Raw genomic sequence first — 20,266 nt, forward strand, 5'->3', positions numbered from 1 at the left:
CTCCTCCTCGGAGCTTCTGGGCGCACATCCCAGGTAGTCCCACGGGCTGCGCGCCACTTGCCTCGGGTACTCATGGCTACTGCCAAACACGGGATGAGACCCGAGGCTCAACGCACCAACCCTTAGCGTCCCCCAAAGAAAATCCTCCCCCGTAAAGGGATCCTCTTCATGCTGGCTGGACCCCTTAGAACGTCTACCCCGAGGCCTGTGGCGTCCTTTAGGCCTCGGGGATTCCAACGCCGGGGTCCCGCATGGTGCATGGCGGATCGCCAACCTGGAGCCGGTCCACTTATTTGCTGCGTCCATATTGAGGTCGATCCTTCTGTCAGGTGCGGGTGCAGGGAGGACGCGGAGGCGGACGCAAATGCAAACAAAAAAGGGATTTATTAAAGAAAACAAATACAAAATACACCGGGAATAAACTGAAAACAGGACTGAGGAAACTGGGGAACACATAGAGCACTGACAGACGATAAACATACAAGGATCGACACCGGGGAAATGGAACACGGACCTTAAATAGAGGTGCACACACACAGGGAACAGGAAACACCTGGGACGAAGGGGCGGAGCTACAAATGAACACAGGTGAGTGGAAAAACACTGGGAATGAAACACAGAGGAGCCGGGTCACATGAGAACATACAGACAAGAGAACAGACAGGACATGACACACATTTAAATGTGTGCTTATATTATTAATTATTGTAATTTATAACAAATACAACAAATTATTTGGGTAAATTGTAAATAAATAGTTTAATTACATAGAAAATTCAGGCAGAGGCTATAAAACATGACATCTAACTTTTAATTAAAAACATAAACATAGCAGAGATATCTTACATAATTTCAGGTTTTAGAGAACACATTTAACATTCACTGTTTTCATTCATTAAGATTGTTCTTAGTTTTAACAAATACCACATTTAAAAAGTTCATATTTGAAAAAACATAAATATATGTCAATTATGTATTCACACAAAAGGATGTGTATGGACCATAAAATTAACAAACATATATATAACAATAAATAGTCTCATAGCTTCTCTTCCTGAAGGATCTGGGGTACAGAGGTGTTGGAGATGGTGTTCAGTTGTGGGTCCTTTTCTTTGTTAATAGAGAAGCATGGGCAGTTTATCCTGTTGGGAAATAAAGAATACTCACATTTACATTTAAAAGCTCTGACAAAAGATAAGGCACAGTCATATATGTGATTTTAACGATGTACCCATTGCTTACTTTTTTAAGTTATGGTTGTGTTCACATGCTACAGCAGCATATTATTAACTACCACTTAATTATCATAAAATTAGTAATAAAGGTATGCCTGAATTCTAGGGAAGACATAGGTTCTTATCCCTTAATATAAAATTAACATATAGTTATTTCCGTAAAAAATGGGTCAGTCCAAAAATATTATTTTGAATGAATTTGAGATGAAGCAATCATGATTTTATTCAAATGTACTTTCAGCTTTAATTCAATTTAACAAAAATATTGTGACAACTGTTTACATAAACCAATCAACAAACTACATCAGTTTTTAAAAAAATCTTCCATTTTCACAGGCTGAAAAATAATTGGTAAAACATTATAATTATAAATATAAAGATTATTTTTAATATTTGGATGCAAATCTTGTACAGTCAGCAGGTTTGTTGGAGATGAACTGTGCTTTGCCTTGCTAGTCAGCAAAAGCAGTGGGCTGCAGTTGGAAGCGGAGGTTAGAAAACAGCCATCAGTATTTATCAGCAACTCGAGTAAGCAATGGCAGATCTTACACTGTGTTCTTAGTAGCAGTGGATGCAGTATAATTTCCCCTGGAAATTGTGTGAATTACATGATTATGATGAATCCTCTCTAATGCACTTCTTATGGTTTCAAAAATCTGCTTTCAAAAATATTTTTCTTTTTTAGGGTGATCATTTGCATGGGAGCTGCTGCTCTAATAAGTGCTCTTCTTGGGGACAAGGCACTACAGTGGAGTTAGCAGAACTGTGGCTACCAACTTTATCAAGAGGAAAGTATAGAGATGACCAGCAGTTTCATTTACACAGAGCAATTTGACAATTCAGTATTTGTAAATGTGCCCATTGAAAAGGTCACTTTGGCATCATTGCAACCATTACCCCCATGAGAGTTTTGAAAAGAGATGCCCCTGGCGGTTTTCCCTTGCAAGCTCCCTCAGAGTGTAGAGAGTCGTCCACCGAGAACAACTTTATATGGTTTCCATTAAAAAATAACATTTGGCCCCTTGATTCTAAAATGCCTCCCCAGCCTCGGAAAAACACCAGATATCATTAACAGTCTTCTCATTTCTCTCCATCAGTTTGCCCCCCCACTTACTCGCACCACCTTGTTGCCTCAACTCCTCTGGCATGACAGCATTCAGCACTTTTTTACGGTGGTATGAAAAAGTTTGGGCACCCCTGATCATTTTCATGATATTCCTTAATAAATCATTGTTGTTTGTATTGTTGTTAAATATATCATAGAGAAGACGAACATAGTGATATTTTTATGTTTATAGGATTTACAGAAAGTGTGCAATAATTCTTTAAACAAAAACCCCAACAGAAAAATTACATCAATATTTAATATATTCTCCTTTTGCTAGTATTAAACTCAAAATATTTGGGGTGGAGTTTGGGGCAGCTTCGCTGGAAAAGTGTAAAGCTGAAGCCCCAAAAAGTTGAATCAGAGCGTTTGACCACGGCAAAAAAGATTTAAGGGGAGGACTGACTGTGAAAGGCTTGGGAACGCCAAGTGATAGTGTAGTCCTTGAGCAAGCCAGAAACTGAGCCAATGCAAGCTGGTGAGTTGCTGTGTATAAATCGGGGGAAAGTGTTGTTACATCTAGGATGGTGGGAACTGCCAGAAGGGCATGAAGAGCGGAATTAGGTAAAGTGGAAGAGGGGTTGAGTGTTGGGGAAAGAAGGGAAGCACATGACCTGTGCAGAGCATGAATGCAGTAAGACACAAAATGAGAAGAGAAGGAAGTGCAGATTGAGAGCGAGAGGCTCTCTTTGAGGTTTTGATGACCAGAGAAAATGTGGTGGTTGGAAAGGGTGAGGAGATCTGAGTAGCAGTTGAAAGAGGATTAAGGCAGAGCGGTAAACTAGAGAAGGAAGAACGGGTAAGAACAAGTGCTGGCGAGATGAGGAAGGCAGTGTGGGGGTCTAGGAATGGAATTAATTAAGTGAGGTGTTTTAAGGAGCTGCCAGCCTATTCAAATATGGGAGTGTACTGGAATAACAACATAGAGGATGAGGTCCTGGGAGTCAGTAATTGGTTAAAGTGGATTATAGTGTCGAACAACTTGTGGAATAATGCGCGTGGTGTAGGCCCAAAAAGAAAGCCAATGCTCCATGTTGCGTAGCAGATGCGACTGAGGAAGTTAGACATGGCCCAGCCAGACCCGGGGACATGAAACAAAGTAGGTCGATGATGGTGAGGAGGATAAAGATAATGGAGAGGACAATGAACGTGGCACTGATGGTGGCGGTGATGCCGATGGTGATGATGGTGATAGTGATGATGCTGATGATGATGTCTTTAATTATGGCGACGATGATGGTGATGAGGCCAATGAAGGATGGGCAGGGAGGACAAACAGACTGATGTAGGGATGATGGAGGTTGGGCAAGGAGGACAGACAGACGGATGTTGGGATGATGGAGGATTGGCAGGGAGGACGGACAGACTGATGTAGGGATGATGGAGGATGGGAAGGTAGGACAGACAGACTGATGTAGGGATGATGGAGGATGGGGAGGGAGGACAGACAGACTGATGTAGGGATGATTGAGGATGGGCAGGGAGGACGGACAGACTGATGTAGGGATGATGGAGGATGGGGAGGGAGGACGGACAGACTGATGTAGGGATGATGGAGGATGGGGAGGGAGGACAGACAGACTGATGTAGGGATGATGGAGGATGGGCAGGATGATGGAGGATGTCCTGCCTCAAGAATGGACACCACATTTGCATGACTGGTCTTCAATTCTGAAACGAGGTCACCATTCATATGTACGTCAGTTCTGGGCTGGTCAGCAAGCCGGCCCACAGCAGGGATATCTCAGACTGCTGGGGGTCTCCCAGTATGCACTTCTTTACACAGAAACTGGCAGCATGTGACCAGCAGGTGACGCTGAACTCATTTGCAGGAATTTCACTGAACTATTTATATAGAAGGCACTTACACTCGCTCAGGAGAGAGAGGAGGCGTGGCCGCGCTCGAGTACCACCCGGTGGGGCTGCAGGGAGGCGGGGGAAGGACGCTGGTTGGAGGGGGAAAACGGGTCGCGGGATTTGGCAGTCCGGGCAAAGAAAAGCTGTAGAATTGAAGTTCAGATTAAAAACCAGAGACAGCTCCGAACCAATGCAGTGAGCCGCCAGAGGGGCGCGAGCAGCGCCGACAAGGATAAAGAGGAGTCCGGTAAAGATGCGAGGAGGCCCCGCGAGGGCAGCAGCAGCTGGTGTGCTGGCGATGGTGAGAGAGAGAGAGAGCGCTGAGGATGCGAAGATCGCGTGTAGGCCTCGCGGGGGAAGCAGGAGGGGAGGAGCGGCAGCAGAAGTGCTGGGAAATGTGGCGATGAGAGAGAGAGAGAGAGAGAGAGAGAAGGCTGATGAGGACTCAAAGATCACGTGAAGGACACACAGGGGAAGCAGGAGGGGAGGAGCAGCAGAGGAGGTGCTGGGAAAGGTGGCAGTGAGAGTGAGAAAGGCCGATGAGGGCGAGAAGATCGCGTGGAGGCCTCGTAGGGGCAGCAGAAGTGGATTAGCAGTAGGGGAAGTGATGGGAAAGGTGGCAGTGAGAGAGACAGAGAGATAAACAGAGAGACCGGCAAGGACATGAAGATCGCGTGGAGGCCTCGTGGGGGCAGCAGGAGGGGATTAGCGGCAGCGGTGAGAGAGAGAGAGAGAGAGAGAGAGAGAGAGAGATAGAAGAAGCCGCTGAAGTCCAGAGGAGACCTCACGGTAGTTGCCAGACCAGGTCGAGGAGCCGGGAGAGGAGACGCCAGCACGGCAAAACAAACCACTACCAGGGAAGGCAGCCTGGAGCAGTGGCAATGGAGGAGCTGGGGTGGACGGGAACAACCGGTCGCAGGACACATACAGGTGTAGAACCATCGTGTACCAGGTAAGGAGCAGGAGCCAACACCACATGCGTGGTTGTTTAACAAGCAGGTAGAGAGGAAGTGAATGTTTATATAGGGAGGATAGTGGGAGGAGTGAGGGTGTGGATCAAACTCCCAAAACTAAGTTATATACATAACTCCACTTTGCAGAAATATCATCCTCTAAATGCTTCCTACAGCTTCCAATGAGAGTCTGGCTTTTGGTTCAAGGTATTTTGGATCATTCTTCTTTACAAAACATCTCCAGTTCAGTCAGGTTTGATGGTTTCTGAGCATCAACAGCAGCCCACTTTAAATCACACCACAGATTTGAAATTAAATTCAGGTCTGGGACTGAGATGATCTGAGATGATCATTTCAGAACATTGTACTTGTTTCTCTGCATGAATGCTTTAGTGGATTTTGAGCAGTGTTTAGTGTTTAGGGTTGTTGTCTTGTTGAAGTATCCAGCCCCGACGCAACTTTATCAACTTTATATATTATTCTTGAACATTGTTCTCAAAAATCAGCTGATATTGACTGAAATCAATGTGTATAGATGAAATATATGGATGTTATGGGTTATTAAAATCCCTCTATTTAATTTTTAAAAACATTTTGGCTCAGTGTTAAGGTATCAGAACGACTATGAACAGTAAAAAATAAGTCCCAGTTTCTCGTGCACAGAGTAAGTAGACACAGTGTTTAACATCTCTTTGCTTTATTTTTTTTTTTGCTTTACAAAACTGTTATGAGAAATTAAAAACCCGAGCAAAAGAACAATTGTCTAGTATGGTATAACAAATATATACTAGACATATATGTTCTAGTATATAGTATATACACTATATACTATATACTAGAACAGATACTCTATTCACAAAAATGCATGTCTTTGATTCGCAACTGTAGTGCTATGGTGTCACACTTCTTCTCACTCTTCCATTCTGTTGTATAATTAATCAGTTTAAACTGTTTAGAACAAGTGGGTGATATGGCCCTAAAAACTTCTGGGTTCTTTGCAATACCCCTACATGATATCCACTATGCAAGGAATCCCAAGGTTGAACTGAACATTAAAATATGAACTTTCAATATTATAGCTACAAACAGTGTTTTGCTGTATACTGAATGTGACATACCTTTCTCTTTTCTGCATCTGATCTATTGTCTCTGGAAGGGGTCTCCTGAAGGTCTCTGGCAGAAACAGGGTTGTTAATGATGAAAAAACGCATAGAGTTCCCAAAAGGATGTAGGGTAAGTACTTATGATACACACCTGTGGGGAACAACAGCAGTGTATGACTATGATGCCTGATATAGATATTGGACATGTATATGTACTAGGGATGCAACGTCACAGTATGGCCACGGTTTGGTTCGTATCGCAGTTTTTGGGCCACGGTATCGGTTCGATTTCGATATATAAATATTAGAGCTTAGATTCTCCACCCGAGAGGGTCGGGCTCCAGAAAATTGTCTGAGAGGTAGGCATCTGTTTTTTAATGCTAATTTTAATTTATATAAAGCTCAGGCATGATAATTATAATGTAGCCAAGTAACCAAGTATTATTTTTAACAAAAACGAACGAAATAACGAAAACTGAAATAAAAAACATTTTCGTTAACTAAAACTAATAAAAACGGTAATTAAAAGAAAAAAAACGTTACTAACTGGAACTGTATTGAGAAAATTTATAACTGATAAAAAAACATGGAAGAGTTAAAAAAACATTAATGTAAAGTGGCTTGCAAAAGTATTCATACCCCTTGAACTTTTCCACATTTTGTCACATTACAACCACAAACTTAAATATATTTTATTGAGCTTTTAAATGACAGACAAACACAATGTATTGAATAAGTGTAATGAAAATTATGCATTGTTATCACAATTGTTATAAAATATAAATCTGAAAAGTGTGACGTGCAAAAGAATTCAGCCCGCTTTACTATAAAACCCCTAAATAAAATCCAGTGCAAAATTAATTGCCTTCAGAAGTCACTTAATTAGTTAATACAGTCCAGCTGTGTGTAATTTAGTCTCAGTATAAATATAAACACCTGTTTTGTGAAGGCCTCAGTGGTTTGTTAGAGATCACTAGTGAACAAACAGCATCATGAAGACCAAAGAACTCACCAGAGATAAAGGTCAGAGATAAAGTTGTGGAGAAGTTTAAAGAGGGGTTATAAAAAAATATCCCAAGTATTTTACACCTGCAAACCTACCAAGACATTGCCATTCACCCAAACTGGCAGATCAAGCAAGGAGAGCACTGGTCAGAGAAGCAGCAAAGAGGCCCATGGTCACTCTGGAGCAGCTGTAGAAATCCACAACTCTGTCCACAGGACTACTAGTCATGCGCTCCACAAATACGGCCTTTATGTCAAGAGTGTCAAGAAGAAATCCATTGCTAAAAGAAATGAATGAATTGCTGTTTGCAGTTGTAGCAAACATGTTGAAGAAGGTGATGTGGTTAGATAAGACCAATGTTGAACTTTCTGGCCTAAATGCAAAGAGCTATACGGAGAGGAAAAGTAACACTGCTCATCACCCTGAACACACTATCCATCCCTACTGTGAAACATAGTAGTGGCAGCATCATGCTTCAGCAGGGACAGAGAAGCTGGTGTGAATGGGAAGATAGATTGAGCTATATACAGGGCAATCCTGGAAGAAAACCCGTTGAAGGCAACAAAAGACTTAAGACTGGGAAGGAGATTCACCTTCCAGCAAGACAATGACCCTAAACATACAGCCAGAACTACAATGAATATTCATGTGTTACAATGGTCCAGTCTGAAATCCCATTGAGCTTCTGTGGCAATACGTGAAAATTGCTGTTCACAGATGCTCTCCATCCAACCTGGCTGAGCTTGAGCTGTTTTTTTGTCTCTAGATGCGCAAAGCTGGTAAAAACAAACCCCAGAGCACAGTTGTAATTGCAGCGAATGGCTACTAAGCTACTAAGGGCTGCATATTTTTACACATCACACTTTTTAGATTTTTATTTGATCATTTTCATTCCACTTCACAATTATGCAATACTTTGTGTTTGTCTATCACTTAAAATCTTTTGTGGTTGTAAGGTGACAAAATGTGAAAAAGTTAAAAAAGTATGTATACTTTTGCAAGCCACTGTAATCACTTACTTAAATGGATAAAGTAGGGGGCAACTGCACTTCCCACACGGGACACCATAGCACATGACCCCACTGCTGTGTTCCTCAGCACTGTTGGGTACAGTTCTCCAGTGTAGGCGAACATCAGGGCTGTTCCGATAGCCATCCCAAACTTCCCTGCCATTTCCAGAGCAACAGATAAGGCGGGAAGGTCTAGGAAAATTTAATGAAGAGTTAATTACAATTATTGGAATATAAATTGGAATTAGCACATATTTTATATATTCATAAATTTACATAATTGTTTACTTGGCCACAGTGCTGTAGGCTAAAAGAGCAAGTTACCATTTTTTGTGTAGAAAATGGTACACTGTGTCAATAACCTGAACTCATGTGAGCACACACGCAGAGCATTAGGATGTGGGCAGTAAAAGCTAAAGGGGTCTGACCAAGGAATTAATCCAGTGACTTCAGGTCCCAAACCCTGAAAACACAATGGCCACTGGGCCACAGCTGTCCCCCAGCTGAATCCAACCCCCCAAATGGCTTCAGTTACTGCAGACCTAAAGCATACCAGTGGCCAGTAAGCCTTACCTGTGATGTTTCTGTTGCTTTGTACACCACCTGCACATTTAATGAGTTTTTAATCCTTTTTATTACTATTAATTATTATTTATGTTTAATGTGTACAAGATGACACTCTTAGAACATATGAGATCTAGCTGTTTTGTTGTGTATCACAGCAACAAGTCAACTGCTGAATTACCTCCCGCAGAGTTTATGTCATCTCTTTTCCAGAGTTTATATAGCTGTACATTCTTCTGGGTTAAATCAACAATTTGAAAATAGTTAAACATTTAACACCCGGCCAGAGTGAGTTCGTTTAACTCCCTGAATTGTTAAGCTAATACTAAAAAGAGTTTAATTAATTAAGAGCAGATTAATCACTCAATATGATGAACAGTTGCTTATCCAGGAAAGGTTTGCTTGAAACCTATTGATTTACTCATCCCTGATTCCCCTTCTACCAGTCTTTTTAATCCCTCACCTTTTTATTTAATTGCCAGTACTTTACACACTTTACAGTGTGGAAAAAGGTAATTTGTTCTTATAGCCTACAGCACTGTCGCAAGGTAAACAATTATATAAATATATAAAATATAACTAAATACCTAGTGGAAGATAGCCCTGGTGTGCAAGACTGCACGATGATGGTGAGTTAGGGTTTGGGGAACACACCTTATTATGCCAAAATTTTTGCCAGGAGCCAATAGGAAAATTATGGTTTGTGTACTGTACTAAGGGAATGTTAGGAAGACTTTACTGTAGATAAAGTTAGGTAATAGTTACTGAAAATATGTGATGTACTCAAACAAAGTGAGTGAAAATTGTTGCTTTAAATGTATTGAGTAGATATTATAGTTTGTTTGTTTTAGTCTATAATTGGGTAACAGGATGGTGCTGATGTCTTGTCTGGTGGGCGGACTTTAATTAAATGCCCTGAGTTGGGCAGTATACTTGTTTATTTGGGTTAACACTGAAATATTCTACTCTTTTAAATAACCCCAACACAAAAAACTTAAAACTATACCGAAAGTTAAAATCAACTCTCAACTGTTTTGTGAGTGAATTCAACATTGGAGAGTTGACTGCAATAAAGGAGCAGCATCTAACCTGGTGGTACTAACTGAATGAAATAGAGTACTCCTCCTCCGAGCAGCATGCTGACTGGACAGGAGAGTTTCCTGGGTAAGTAGCGCAGAGACAGCCAACTGGTAATATAGGCGGGAACCTCCAGAGCAGCAGAAATGAAACAGTTCACATATGAATCTCCATGTAGACGAGATGTGTTTAATGACAGGCCGAAGTACCCCATGCTGAGGGTCAACCTTCACACAGAAAACAGAATTACACACGGCAATGCAGACAATACATATTTCAAACAAATATTAATAAAACATACATTACTATCCTTTCAATGTATCCAAGCTATTTTATCTACATATACAAATACCTAAAACACTTAAAAGTATGTCCCATATTTGAAAGAGGCCACTTTACTATGAATGTTAACTGTACTGTCTGAGTAACAAATATACAGTGGCGTAAAAAAGTATTTGCCCCTAACAGGTTTCTTTCGTTTTTGCGTTTTTTTCATACTAACATTTTCTCAGATTACCAAACAAACTTTAATATCAGACAAATATAACCTGGATAAATGTAAAAAGCACTTTTTAAGTGATAATTTTATTTATGAAAAGAAAAAACAAAAACTAAAAACTAAACCAACAGTCTGTGTGAAAAAGTGTTTGCCCCTAAAACTAATAACTTGGTTTTGTCACCCTTAGCGGCAACAACTCTAATCAAGCTTTACTGATAACTGGCAGTGAGTCTTTCACACTTCTTTACACAATTGTTTTAAATCAGACACATTGGAGGGTTTTCCAGCATGAACCTCCTGTTTAAGTTAAGCCACAGCATCTCAATCAGACTTTGAGTAGGCCGCTCCAAAACCTTCATTTAGTTTTTTTAAGCCATCCAGAGGTGGACTTGTTTGTGTGCTTTGGATCATTGTCCAGGTGCAGAACCCAAGTACACCTGAGCTTGAGGTCATGAACTGATGGCTGGATATTCTCCATCAGGATTGTCTGGTAAACAGCAGAATTCCTGGTTCTATCCTGGATCTATTACAGCAAGTTGTCCAGATCCTGAAGCAGCCCCAGACCATCACACTACCACCACCATGTTTTACGTTCAGTATGATGTTCTTTTTCTGAAATGATGTTTCAGTTTTTTGCAGCAGATGTAACGGGACAGTTGTGAGATGGGCCATTGTGTTCTTTTTTGGTCAGCAGTGTTTTTTATCTTAGAACTCTCCCATGGAGACCATTTTCGACCAGTCTCCTATGTCTTATTATTGAATCATTAACACTGACTTTAACTGAGGCAAGTGAGACCTGTAGTCCTTTAAATGTTGTTTTGGGTTCTTTGGGGACCTCCTGGATGAGCTGTCCATGCTCTTTTGGAGTAATTTTGGTCGGCCGGTCACTACTGGGAAGGGTTTGTCACTGTTCCATGTTTTCTGCATTTGTGAATAGTAGCTCCAAAAGCCTTAGAAATTACTTTTCTAGACAGATAGATGAATGTCTTCAGATTGGGGCATCATTTGTTGTTTTTTGAGACCTTTACCCTGCTTTAATTTTGTCAGTTTGTAAGTGATTTTTTGATTCTACAGGTCTGGCAGTAATCAGGCCTGTTTGTGGTTAGTAAACCACAGCAGTAATTGAACTCAGCTTTCCAAAAAGTGTAATTTATTACAGTTAATTTATGGAGGGGCAAACACTTTTTCACACAGGGCTAGATTGTTTTGGATAGTTTCTTCCCTTAATAATTAAAATTATCATTTAAAAAGTGCTTTTTATATTTATATGATATTAAAGTTTGTTTGATAATCTGAAAAATGAAAACAGGAGAAAAAAACTGTGAAGGGGCAAATACGTTTACACACCACTGTATATGTGATATCAATGCACCACAATTTGTGCAAGCAATGTGCTCAGTAAACTTAATCAACCAATTGAGGTAAATGTCCTGATTCATGTCCTGATTAATATGTGTTTGTTCAAATGTTTGTACACCTGAGGTTCTTACCAAACTAAAAACAGGATCAGAGTGGTCCGCCGAATGTTGCTGGTTCTCATAAGATCCAATATATTATTTTCGGGTTTAGTTTTTTGTGGTTTAGTGTTTTTCTCTTCCTCCTAATAAACAAAATTTATTCATGAAATTCATTTTTTGATTTTACAACTGTATTTTTAATCATGATCATATGACTTATTATTATTAACATGAATGATCTTATTTATTTTAGAAATCCCATTGTTTATGTTCATCTATTGTGTTTATTTACCTCAGACTTCTTGAAAATGATGTCAGGAGGTAAGACCCCATTTTTCCTAGCAGCGTTTTTCACTATGGCCTCAGCTTCTTCTACTCTTCCCTGAGAAATGAGCCATCGAGGAGACTCTGGAATGAACCTGTAATGTTGTTTATGTAGATTTTAATGTTCTGGTCTAAAACAAAAAGTGTGCAAAAAGTAAAAGATAAGTTAATCTCAATAAGATAACATTTTTTGTTAAAGGTGTCTTACAATGTTTGCTCTTTAGTGGTTATTTTGTTGAAAAGGTCTGGAGTAGATGAGTTTCTCTCTAGTATCAACACCACCATATTCTCCTACGGCTGGCCAGCTCTTACTAGGGCTTTTTAGTGGGCTAGATTCATGTAAACGTTGAGGTTGTAAACATTAGTTTTAGAGGTTTTTTACACTGCTTATAAAGCTCTGTAACTGTTTTAGCTGGAAACTTTTTTTCACAGTAAAATTAAAAGTGTTAAATTAACTATGACAAAGTTGAATTTAACACTGTCCTAGATAACGTGATCCAACTTGCTACAGTGTACAAAATAACCCTACCACAAGTAGAACAACTCTAGATTTAAAATTATTCGTATTTAAATTTTATAAAACAGAGTTAAGAATATAGTATTTGGGCAAAAATAGAAAATCTAAAAAAAATATTAAGTTTTACCGCAGAATGAACTACACACTTTCCTGAGCTAACTTTATTTAAAAAATACAAAAATAAATATATATAATATAATATATATATAAATATAATATAAAAACACTGATCCATCATAACTAACCCTGATTTATTTAAACAAGCAAATACACTGCCTGGCCAAAAAGAAGTCGCCACCTGGATTTTAGTAAATGATTTGGGGTTGCTGCAGTTGGTCATGTCTACATTCAGCAATGTTATGTGCCCAAAGAGTGAGGTCAGCTGACAACCTGAATATACTGAATATAGACCAGTTTTTTCCATCAATGGATTTTCTTCCCTGATGGTACGGGTATGTTCCAAGATGACAATGCCAGGATTCATGGGTCTGGAATTGTGATAACAAATAACCTCATTGAGAATCCTTGTACAAAACAAACACAACATAACTCCCCTTACTAATCTCCAGAACAACTCCAGAACTCCCACACTGTCGGTCTGTTTATTGTTACTGGAGATTTCAATCACAGTAACCTAACCTAGTAAGGCTCTGTTACTCAACTTTCACCAGAATGAAAACTTTGCAACGCGTGGGGCTAATGTGCTTGATCTTATTTACACTAACATTCCCAGTGCATACACAGCAGAGCCCCGCCCCCACTTGGACCACTACGGCTACTCTGTGATGCTCATTCCAGCTTACAGACAGCTCATCAGACGTGCCAAATCAGGACGGAAGCAAGTGAAAACCTGGCCTCCAGAAGCCATCTCTGCTCTTCAGGACTGTTTTGAGTACACTGACTGGGACATGTTCAGAGAAGCTGCTACTTCTGATGACTCCATCAACCTGGAGTGCATTGATGATGTTACCGTGGATGACTGCAGAGGTGTGTGTGCTGCTGAGAACCCGAAACAACGTCTTCAAGTCAGAGGACAAGGCTGACCTCAGAACAGCTAGAGCCAGGCTCTCCCGGGGGATCAGAGAGGCAAAGCGCACTTACGCTAAGAAAATCCACACCCATCATCATGAAATGCTTTGAGAGGCTCTACTTCCTGCGGAGACTGAGAAAAGCACATCTTTTACCTCCCATCCTCACCATGTTATACAAAGGGACTGTGTAAAGCATCTTGAACACCTGCATCACCATCTGGTTTGGGAACTGCAACATCTCAGATCGCAAGACCCTACACAGGATAGTGAAGACAGCTGAGATCATCGGAGTCTCTCTCCCCTCCATCACTGACATCTACACCACACGCTGCATCCGCAAAGCCACCAGCATTGTGGACGACCTCAACCATCTCTCACACGGACTCTTCGCTCTGATATCGTCTGGTAGAAGATATCAGAGCATCCAAGCCTCCACTAGTCTGCAACAGCTTCTTCTACCAGGCAATCAGACTCCTCAACACACAGAGACGGAACTTACCCCCTCATTCTCACAGTGTGAGAGTGTACTAAGCCCACCTATCACTCTACACACACCCTCAACACAGAGACTGGAACTGTCTTTATACCTACCAGCAATATTTGCTGCTAATTCTATATTCCACTAAGTTCTGTATATTCTACCTCAACTACTGTGATCATGTATGTTCTATATGTTATAGTGTGTTACATATCTCTGCACTTATCTTCACTACACACAATTCATTGAACCATATAAGTACTACACTGTCTTGTCTGTTATATTGTCTTGTCTGTTGTATTTATTGTAATTATTGTAGTTTTATGTTGCACATTCTTTGCATGTTTGCACTTTGTTGTCTATTGCATTGTTGTTCCATGTTGCACCATGGTTCCAGAGGAATATAATTTCATTACACTGTGTACCTGTACTTTTAATGACAATAAAAGCCTCTTGACTTGACTTGACTTTATTTCAAGATAGCGGCACCTAGAAAAGGTACTCTGAGGTCTTATGGTACTGTGTGTTTTTTAATATCTCATTCCATCATTTTTTCATTCGTTTTAAACAGGGTGCAATTTATACAATGATAATTGGGGGGGTCAAGTATTTATTTGGGGTGTAAATGGAAACTAGTACAGCGCAGGAGTTCCACTAAACTGAAGTCTTACAAATGTCTTGCTTCCTTACCGAAATGTGTATATCACGTAAAAGATAAATTCATTACATCATCTAGTGTAGCACATACCACACAATAATCTTCATAGTCATAAATAATATATTATACAGCAAAATCCACAGTTAATCCTGCAAAAACACAAACAATGAAAACAATGATACTGGCTGCTATCTTTCATTAGCTTTCTCACTCTTGCATTTTTATTTCTATTCTACAGGATCTCTCCTACAGGAATCATTTGTTATTTAATTCTAAATATATAGAAAATAACTATGTAATTGAAAATCCCTGTAGATAAGGATTTTGTCCCACCTCATCCACATATTTTGACACTGTAACTACAATATTAAATGTTAAGGGAAGATGTAGGAATGCATTTACAAGGTGCAAATTATACAATGATAATTGGGGGGGCCAAGTATTTCTTTGGGGTGTAAATGGAAACCAGTACAGCGCAGGCACGTGCTTCACTAAGCTAATAAACTCTTACCTCAGACTTGGTGATTCGGTGTTTTATATCCTAAAATCCGACCTGAACAGCGCCCGCTTTGACCGGTGTTCTTTCAAGTTTTGCTACCTTGTCAAACCGTGCTTCCCTGGTGTATTTTCTGGGTAAAACGCGGAATCAACCAGAAATCCTGGTTTAAACCTATAATTACTAACACAAGATATCTAATGTCTAATTAGATAATATCTAATATCTAAAATAATCTATCTGGTGTAAACAGAGCTGTAGACAGTGTTGGCTCTGCTATGGTTAGCTCTGTCTGTGGGCGGTCCCGAGCCAAGGTGGGCAAGGCCATAAACTTACGAGTTGACGTAGACACGGTGCTTTTCCTGATTGACTTTTTTCTGAACATTTTCTTTTACTAGCAACTGCAGACAATGGAGGCTGAGAAAAAGCAACAATGCATATACAACTCAGAGAGACCTATTGTATTTCACCAAGAACAAGAAAAAGTGAATTTTATTCAGAAGGAGACCTTTAAATGTCAGGGCGCTCAGAATTTAAGCATTTAAGTGTGGAGCTACTTTGAGCTTGAATGGAAAATGCCATGCCCCTATCTCTAGCATTTTAAGCCTGTTGGGAGCATCGGCTAAAAGCATTGCATTTCAGAATCCGGTGGGAGAACGGAGGTGCTCTATTCGATAAGTTTGTACTTGTTATCATGTTTCACTACACCCCACTCTGGGTTGTGTTAACAGAGTAATTAGGGTTAGTAGGATAGTACAGAAATTTGCATAAAGACAAACACGCCTTCACAATCTTACTTTCAGCAGATTACTTTACTTATGCTCCTGACCAATCACAAACGTTGTCATATAGTGCCTTTAAATACAATTTTGTCAGGCAACCAGTTGTCAGTTACTCATACTTACCACCAGAGGGGGATGTAGATAAGACCAGGTACAGACAGCGCAACCAGAAGCATCCTCCAATTACGTATTAAATATGCTATCAGTGGCAGCATCATGTAACCAAAAGCAAAAAACAAACAAACTCCCAGTGATGAGTAAAACACCCTTACACCTCCAGAAAGGAGTTCTGTACCTGTTGATGGCAAGAACAGAAAATAATTCCATCAGTGCTGAGGGCTTTGCTAATTAACTACCAGAGTTTACTTAATAAGTAGTGTATGGGTTCTTTCTGTGTTATTACCTAAAACAAACGCTGCCACATAGTTTGAAATCTGTCCCAGTCCGACAATGAAGAAGAGAATGGAGAATACTTCCCAAGATGGAGCAAAGACTTGAATAAAGGTGAAGATAGTTTGGACCATCATGGTTGCAAAAAGAACAGGCTTTCTTCCAAACCTTAATCCAGAAACAGACATTTATAAAACAGGTAGGTGATAAAGAACAAAACAGCAAACCTTTACTTGAAATGAATGGTGATGTTGAGGATGTGTTCAGTTTACCGGTCAGAGATCTGTCCAGAGAAGAACGATCCACAGAGCACACCAATAAAGTAGATGGAGGAGGTGAAGGGTTGTTTCCATTCATCATCACAAACTAGGTCAAACTACAAATATATACAGATATATTCATATATACATGAATAATCATTTATATTAACTATGGCAAATACATTGACCATTTTACAACCCCAAATCAAAACGCTGTGACAGTTTGGAAACATTAAAACCACAGTGTTTATCACATTTACCTAAATTTGATTTAGATAACTGATGTCAGCCATACAGAAAGTGCAATTACACAGTTATATAATAATTTAAATTAATCAGTGCAAAAGATACGTAAACAGTAGATGAATGAACTAGTTAATGGAGTACTGGTGCAAAATAGGGTAGAACTATAAAAATATTGTTATAGGCATCAGCAAGTCTGAGAGTGTGTCCATAGCTGAGGGTGTGTCCATGGTGTGGCCAGAGTTGCCGGAATGAAAAAGTGTCACCAAATTATTTGATAGTATTAACCCAAGATAGTTTATCTGCTCAATTTTTCTGCTGCAACTGAACATTTCTGGTAAATGTTGATCAGTATTGCACATTGGAGAATTTTTTCTCCGTACAGAACAGCTTTAACTCTAGGATGTTGATGGGTTTCCTCACATTAACTGCTCACCAGGTCCTTCAACAAAATTCCCATTGGATTAAAGTAAGGATTTTGAATTTATCATTCCAAAATATTAATCTTATTCTTCTTTAACTATTCTTTGGTAGAAAGACTTGTGCTTAGGGTTGTTGTCTTCCTGCATGACCCATGCTTCCCTTGAGATTCAGTTCATGATCAGACTTCCTGAAAATCTAATATAATTCAGTATTTATTGTTCATACACATTTCAAAAAGTTTTTGTTTGGTTTCATCGATCCACAAGCCTTCTTATAAAGTGATTATAATGGGATATTTTGAAGTTCACTTTGAAAAGATGAGAATTCATTAAAAAAAGACACTCAGGTCTGTATTATCCAAGATGCTCTGAAAGGAGGACCGTCTAGCTGCTGGACAGCCTATTGTTGTGTGTTGTGATCATGGGATTGGGCCATGAAGACTCCACCCACAGAGAGTTAACTTTATCCCTACTGAAACTGAGGAACCATGTGGGTCTCTATAAACAGCAGCAGTGACGATGCAGTTAAATTCCAACAACAAAGTCCAACGTGCAAAGAATGTGCGCTGAGTTCATCTCTCAGCTACAGCAAGCGATTAAAACATCACTCTTACTCATTTAGACTTGCACATGTATGTATAAATAAATGATGGCTCAGTAATCTCAAATTCTTCTTCAAAAATATTTTATTTACTTAGTTTTTAAATGTTAAGGTGAGGTTTTGGGATCCTGTTAATAAACCATTATTTAAGTTTAAAGGAACATTTATGGGATTATGACTAGAGATGCTTGATGTCTAAATACTTGTACTCAACTCTGCAAATGAGTCTTCAATACCAACATCTGATGCCATGTGCCAGGAACTTCATTGCTTAAGTATGAATAATATAAATTCAGTCCAAGATTCACAGCACAGGAGATGAGGTGTGTAAAAACACGGTAAAGAAACTCCACCACTCCCCTCAGCACCCCACTCCTCATTTCCCTCTTATTTATTCCTGATGCAATTGGCTAATGTGGTCCTGTTGTCATGTGATCGTGTTGTGTCCATAGAGTAAACCTAATCTCAATTTTCTTTGTATTTCCTAAAAATATGTTTGTTTTGAAAAAGGGTTGAACATTTGTTGATATAATGTGACTTAAATAAATTTTACTTAAATGAACGGTTACATTGCATTACTTTACACTAACAACTACACTATTACATAATGTTCCTGATTGCTTAATTCTAAGTAGATATATAAGTAACGGTATCTGCAAGTACAAAAATACATATACTTGGTTAGAAAAAAATGGTATCTGCATTCCTAGTTATAAAATTTCTCTTAACAGGTTCCTCAGACAATAATTTTTTATTTAAGTTCTTGTATGCAACCAGGCACAGGTCCCTCACAGTATTAATAACACAGTAATAAAACTCAATTAATACAAACAGAAATAGGACATATACAATTTCACACATAACCGACACTATACATAGATGTTTGCACTGCAGAAGATTAGTAATATGACTCTTGATAGATGTCACACGTCTTTGTTGTTATTCAGGTCTCGATACACATGCTACACATGCGGATTGACATCCATTACCTAACATTTGAAATTTTTGAAAAATAAGGGAGTTAATAAGAAGTCTAAAAATCACTTACTTCAGTAACAATGGTGGACTGGTATACGTCTTTACTGTAAGTCCACCCATCTGTGCATTTCTCCAATTCCACACTAGTGAGGTTTACGTCTTCGGGATTGAAGCCCTGAGCAGAAAGGTTTCGTATTATCTCCTGGTTGTATCTCCGACACTTGCTCAACTCATGCTTGCCATTCACCACATTTAGAGGGATGCTTGCCCTGATCCATTCCTCACTCAGGTTTGCACCTGGGATTAGGCAGTGGTGGGCTGGAATATCAGCCAGGAATATCACAGAGAAAGCGCTGAACCCATTGGGAATGGTGCTAGAACACAGTAGAAAAAAAATCAATTGTTGATATGGTCCCCAGTGACCAAGGAATGCTATCGCCTGCTCATAGTCTTCCATGACTGTTATCATCTGCACCAAAGTTAACCTTGGGACCTTTATGTGCACCGTCATTCCCACCTGATCCAGTATGAATACGCTCACACTGAATGATTTACAAATCTTGGTCTAAGCACATTGGTTTGGCTATAAAATTAATGAATGATAGTTGCTGGCAGGATAACCTGCTTCTAACTTACAAAACAGTATGTATTTACACCTCTAGTTGTTGGTACAGCACTTACTTAAATTATAATACACAATAACTCTATTGTTGATGGTAATATAACAATGGTAAGACAAGCTTATGCCAGTTATGATCATCCAGGCTTGTTCTGCAAATGATTAATCAGAATCACTTATTTTAATGACATGCAATTGCAAGCACTATGATGATTGTGTGTCAATAAAAGGAACAAAGTAAACTAACATCAACTTTATGTTTGAGACAAATGTACAAAACTATGAAATACATGTCCTTTAAAGGAAAGACGGTTGTCCGGTCCACATAGCTGGGTTTCAGTTTAAAAAGTCTTAAATGTAACTAAATTTATCTAACAGATACCCTCTAATCACTTGAAAAGTTGCATTGATTTCTTTGTTGATCTATGTCATAAATCATTCTGTCATTATGTTATTAAAACATGGTGTGTTATCCAACATTATCAAGCCATTTAATAAAATACAGAAATCATGAAGTAGAGTTAAAGTAAAGATACTAAAGGTAAAATTACTCCAATAAATGTAGAAATCCTGCATTTCAACTTAATTAAAATGAATTAGA

The 20,266-nt window shown here is 39.3% G+C and overlaps 1 protein-coding gene and 1 long non-coding RNA gene across 3 annotated transcripts; one reads left to right on the plus strand and one right to left on the minus strand.

The window, feature by feature from the left end:
• Positions 1-311: 311 nt before the first annotated feature.
• Positions 312-19,533, minus strand: LOC103025822 (solute carrier family 22 member 5). Of its 2 annotated transcripts, none has more exons than XM_022676472.2 (10): positions 19,117-19,533; positions 16,815-16,918; positions 16,556-16,710; positions 16,276-16,447; positions 12,159-12,285; positions 11,900-12,009; positions 9,923-10,137; positions 8,279-8,461; positions 6,269-6,323; positions 312-1,142 (listed from the first exon to the last, which is right to left on the minus strand). In XM_022676472.2, the coding sequence occupies exons 1-10, from the start codon at positions 19,513-19,515 to the stop codon at positions 1,040-1,042; spliced, it is 1,623 nt and encodes a 540-aa protein (XP_022532193.1). In that variant the 5' UTR covers positions 19,516-19,533; the 3' UTR covers positions 312-1,039. The 2 variants fall into 2 exon arrangements, with proteins under 2 accessions (XP_022532193.1, XP_007233986.3); XM_007233924.4 differs by having other exon boundaries at positions 6,269-6,404; positions 19,117-19,532.
• On the plus strand, positions 4,342-6,728 carry LOC125782423 (uncharacterized). The gene is made up of 2 exons (XR_007425100.1): positions 4,342-5,149; positions 6,307-6,728. It is a non-coding gene; the product is annotated as an uncharacterized LOC125782423 (long non-coding RNA).
• Positions 19,534-20,266: the final 733 nt, after the last annotated feature.

This window comes from Astyanax mexicanus, chromosome 17, assembly GCF_023375975.1.
Source record: "Astyanax mexicanus isolate ESR-SI-001 chromosome 17, AstMex3_surface, whole genome shotgun sequence".
Taxonomy (NCBI): domain Eukaryota; kingdom Metazoa; phylum Chordata; class Actinopteri; order Characiformes; family Acestrorhamphidae; genus Astyanax; species Astyanax mexicanus.

Excerpts from the sequence above, each read along its gene's own strand:
- LOC103025822 (XM_007233924.4), bottom strand. The coding sequence starts at position 19,515 with ATGATAACAGTCATGGAAGACTATGAGCAGGCGATAGCATTCCTTGGT. Across the intron at positions 10,138-11,899 it reads CTGATCCTGTTTTTAGTTTG|GTTGACCCTCAGCATGGGGT; the intron begins GTAAGAACCTCA and ends TTCTGTGTGAAG. Across the intron at positions 1,143-6,268 it reads CAGATGCAGAAAAGAGAAAG|GATAAACTGCCCATGCTTCT; the intron begins GTATGTCACATT and ends ATTTCCCAACAG.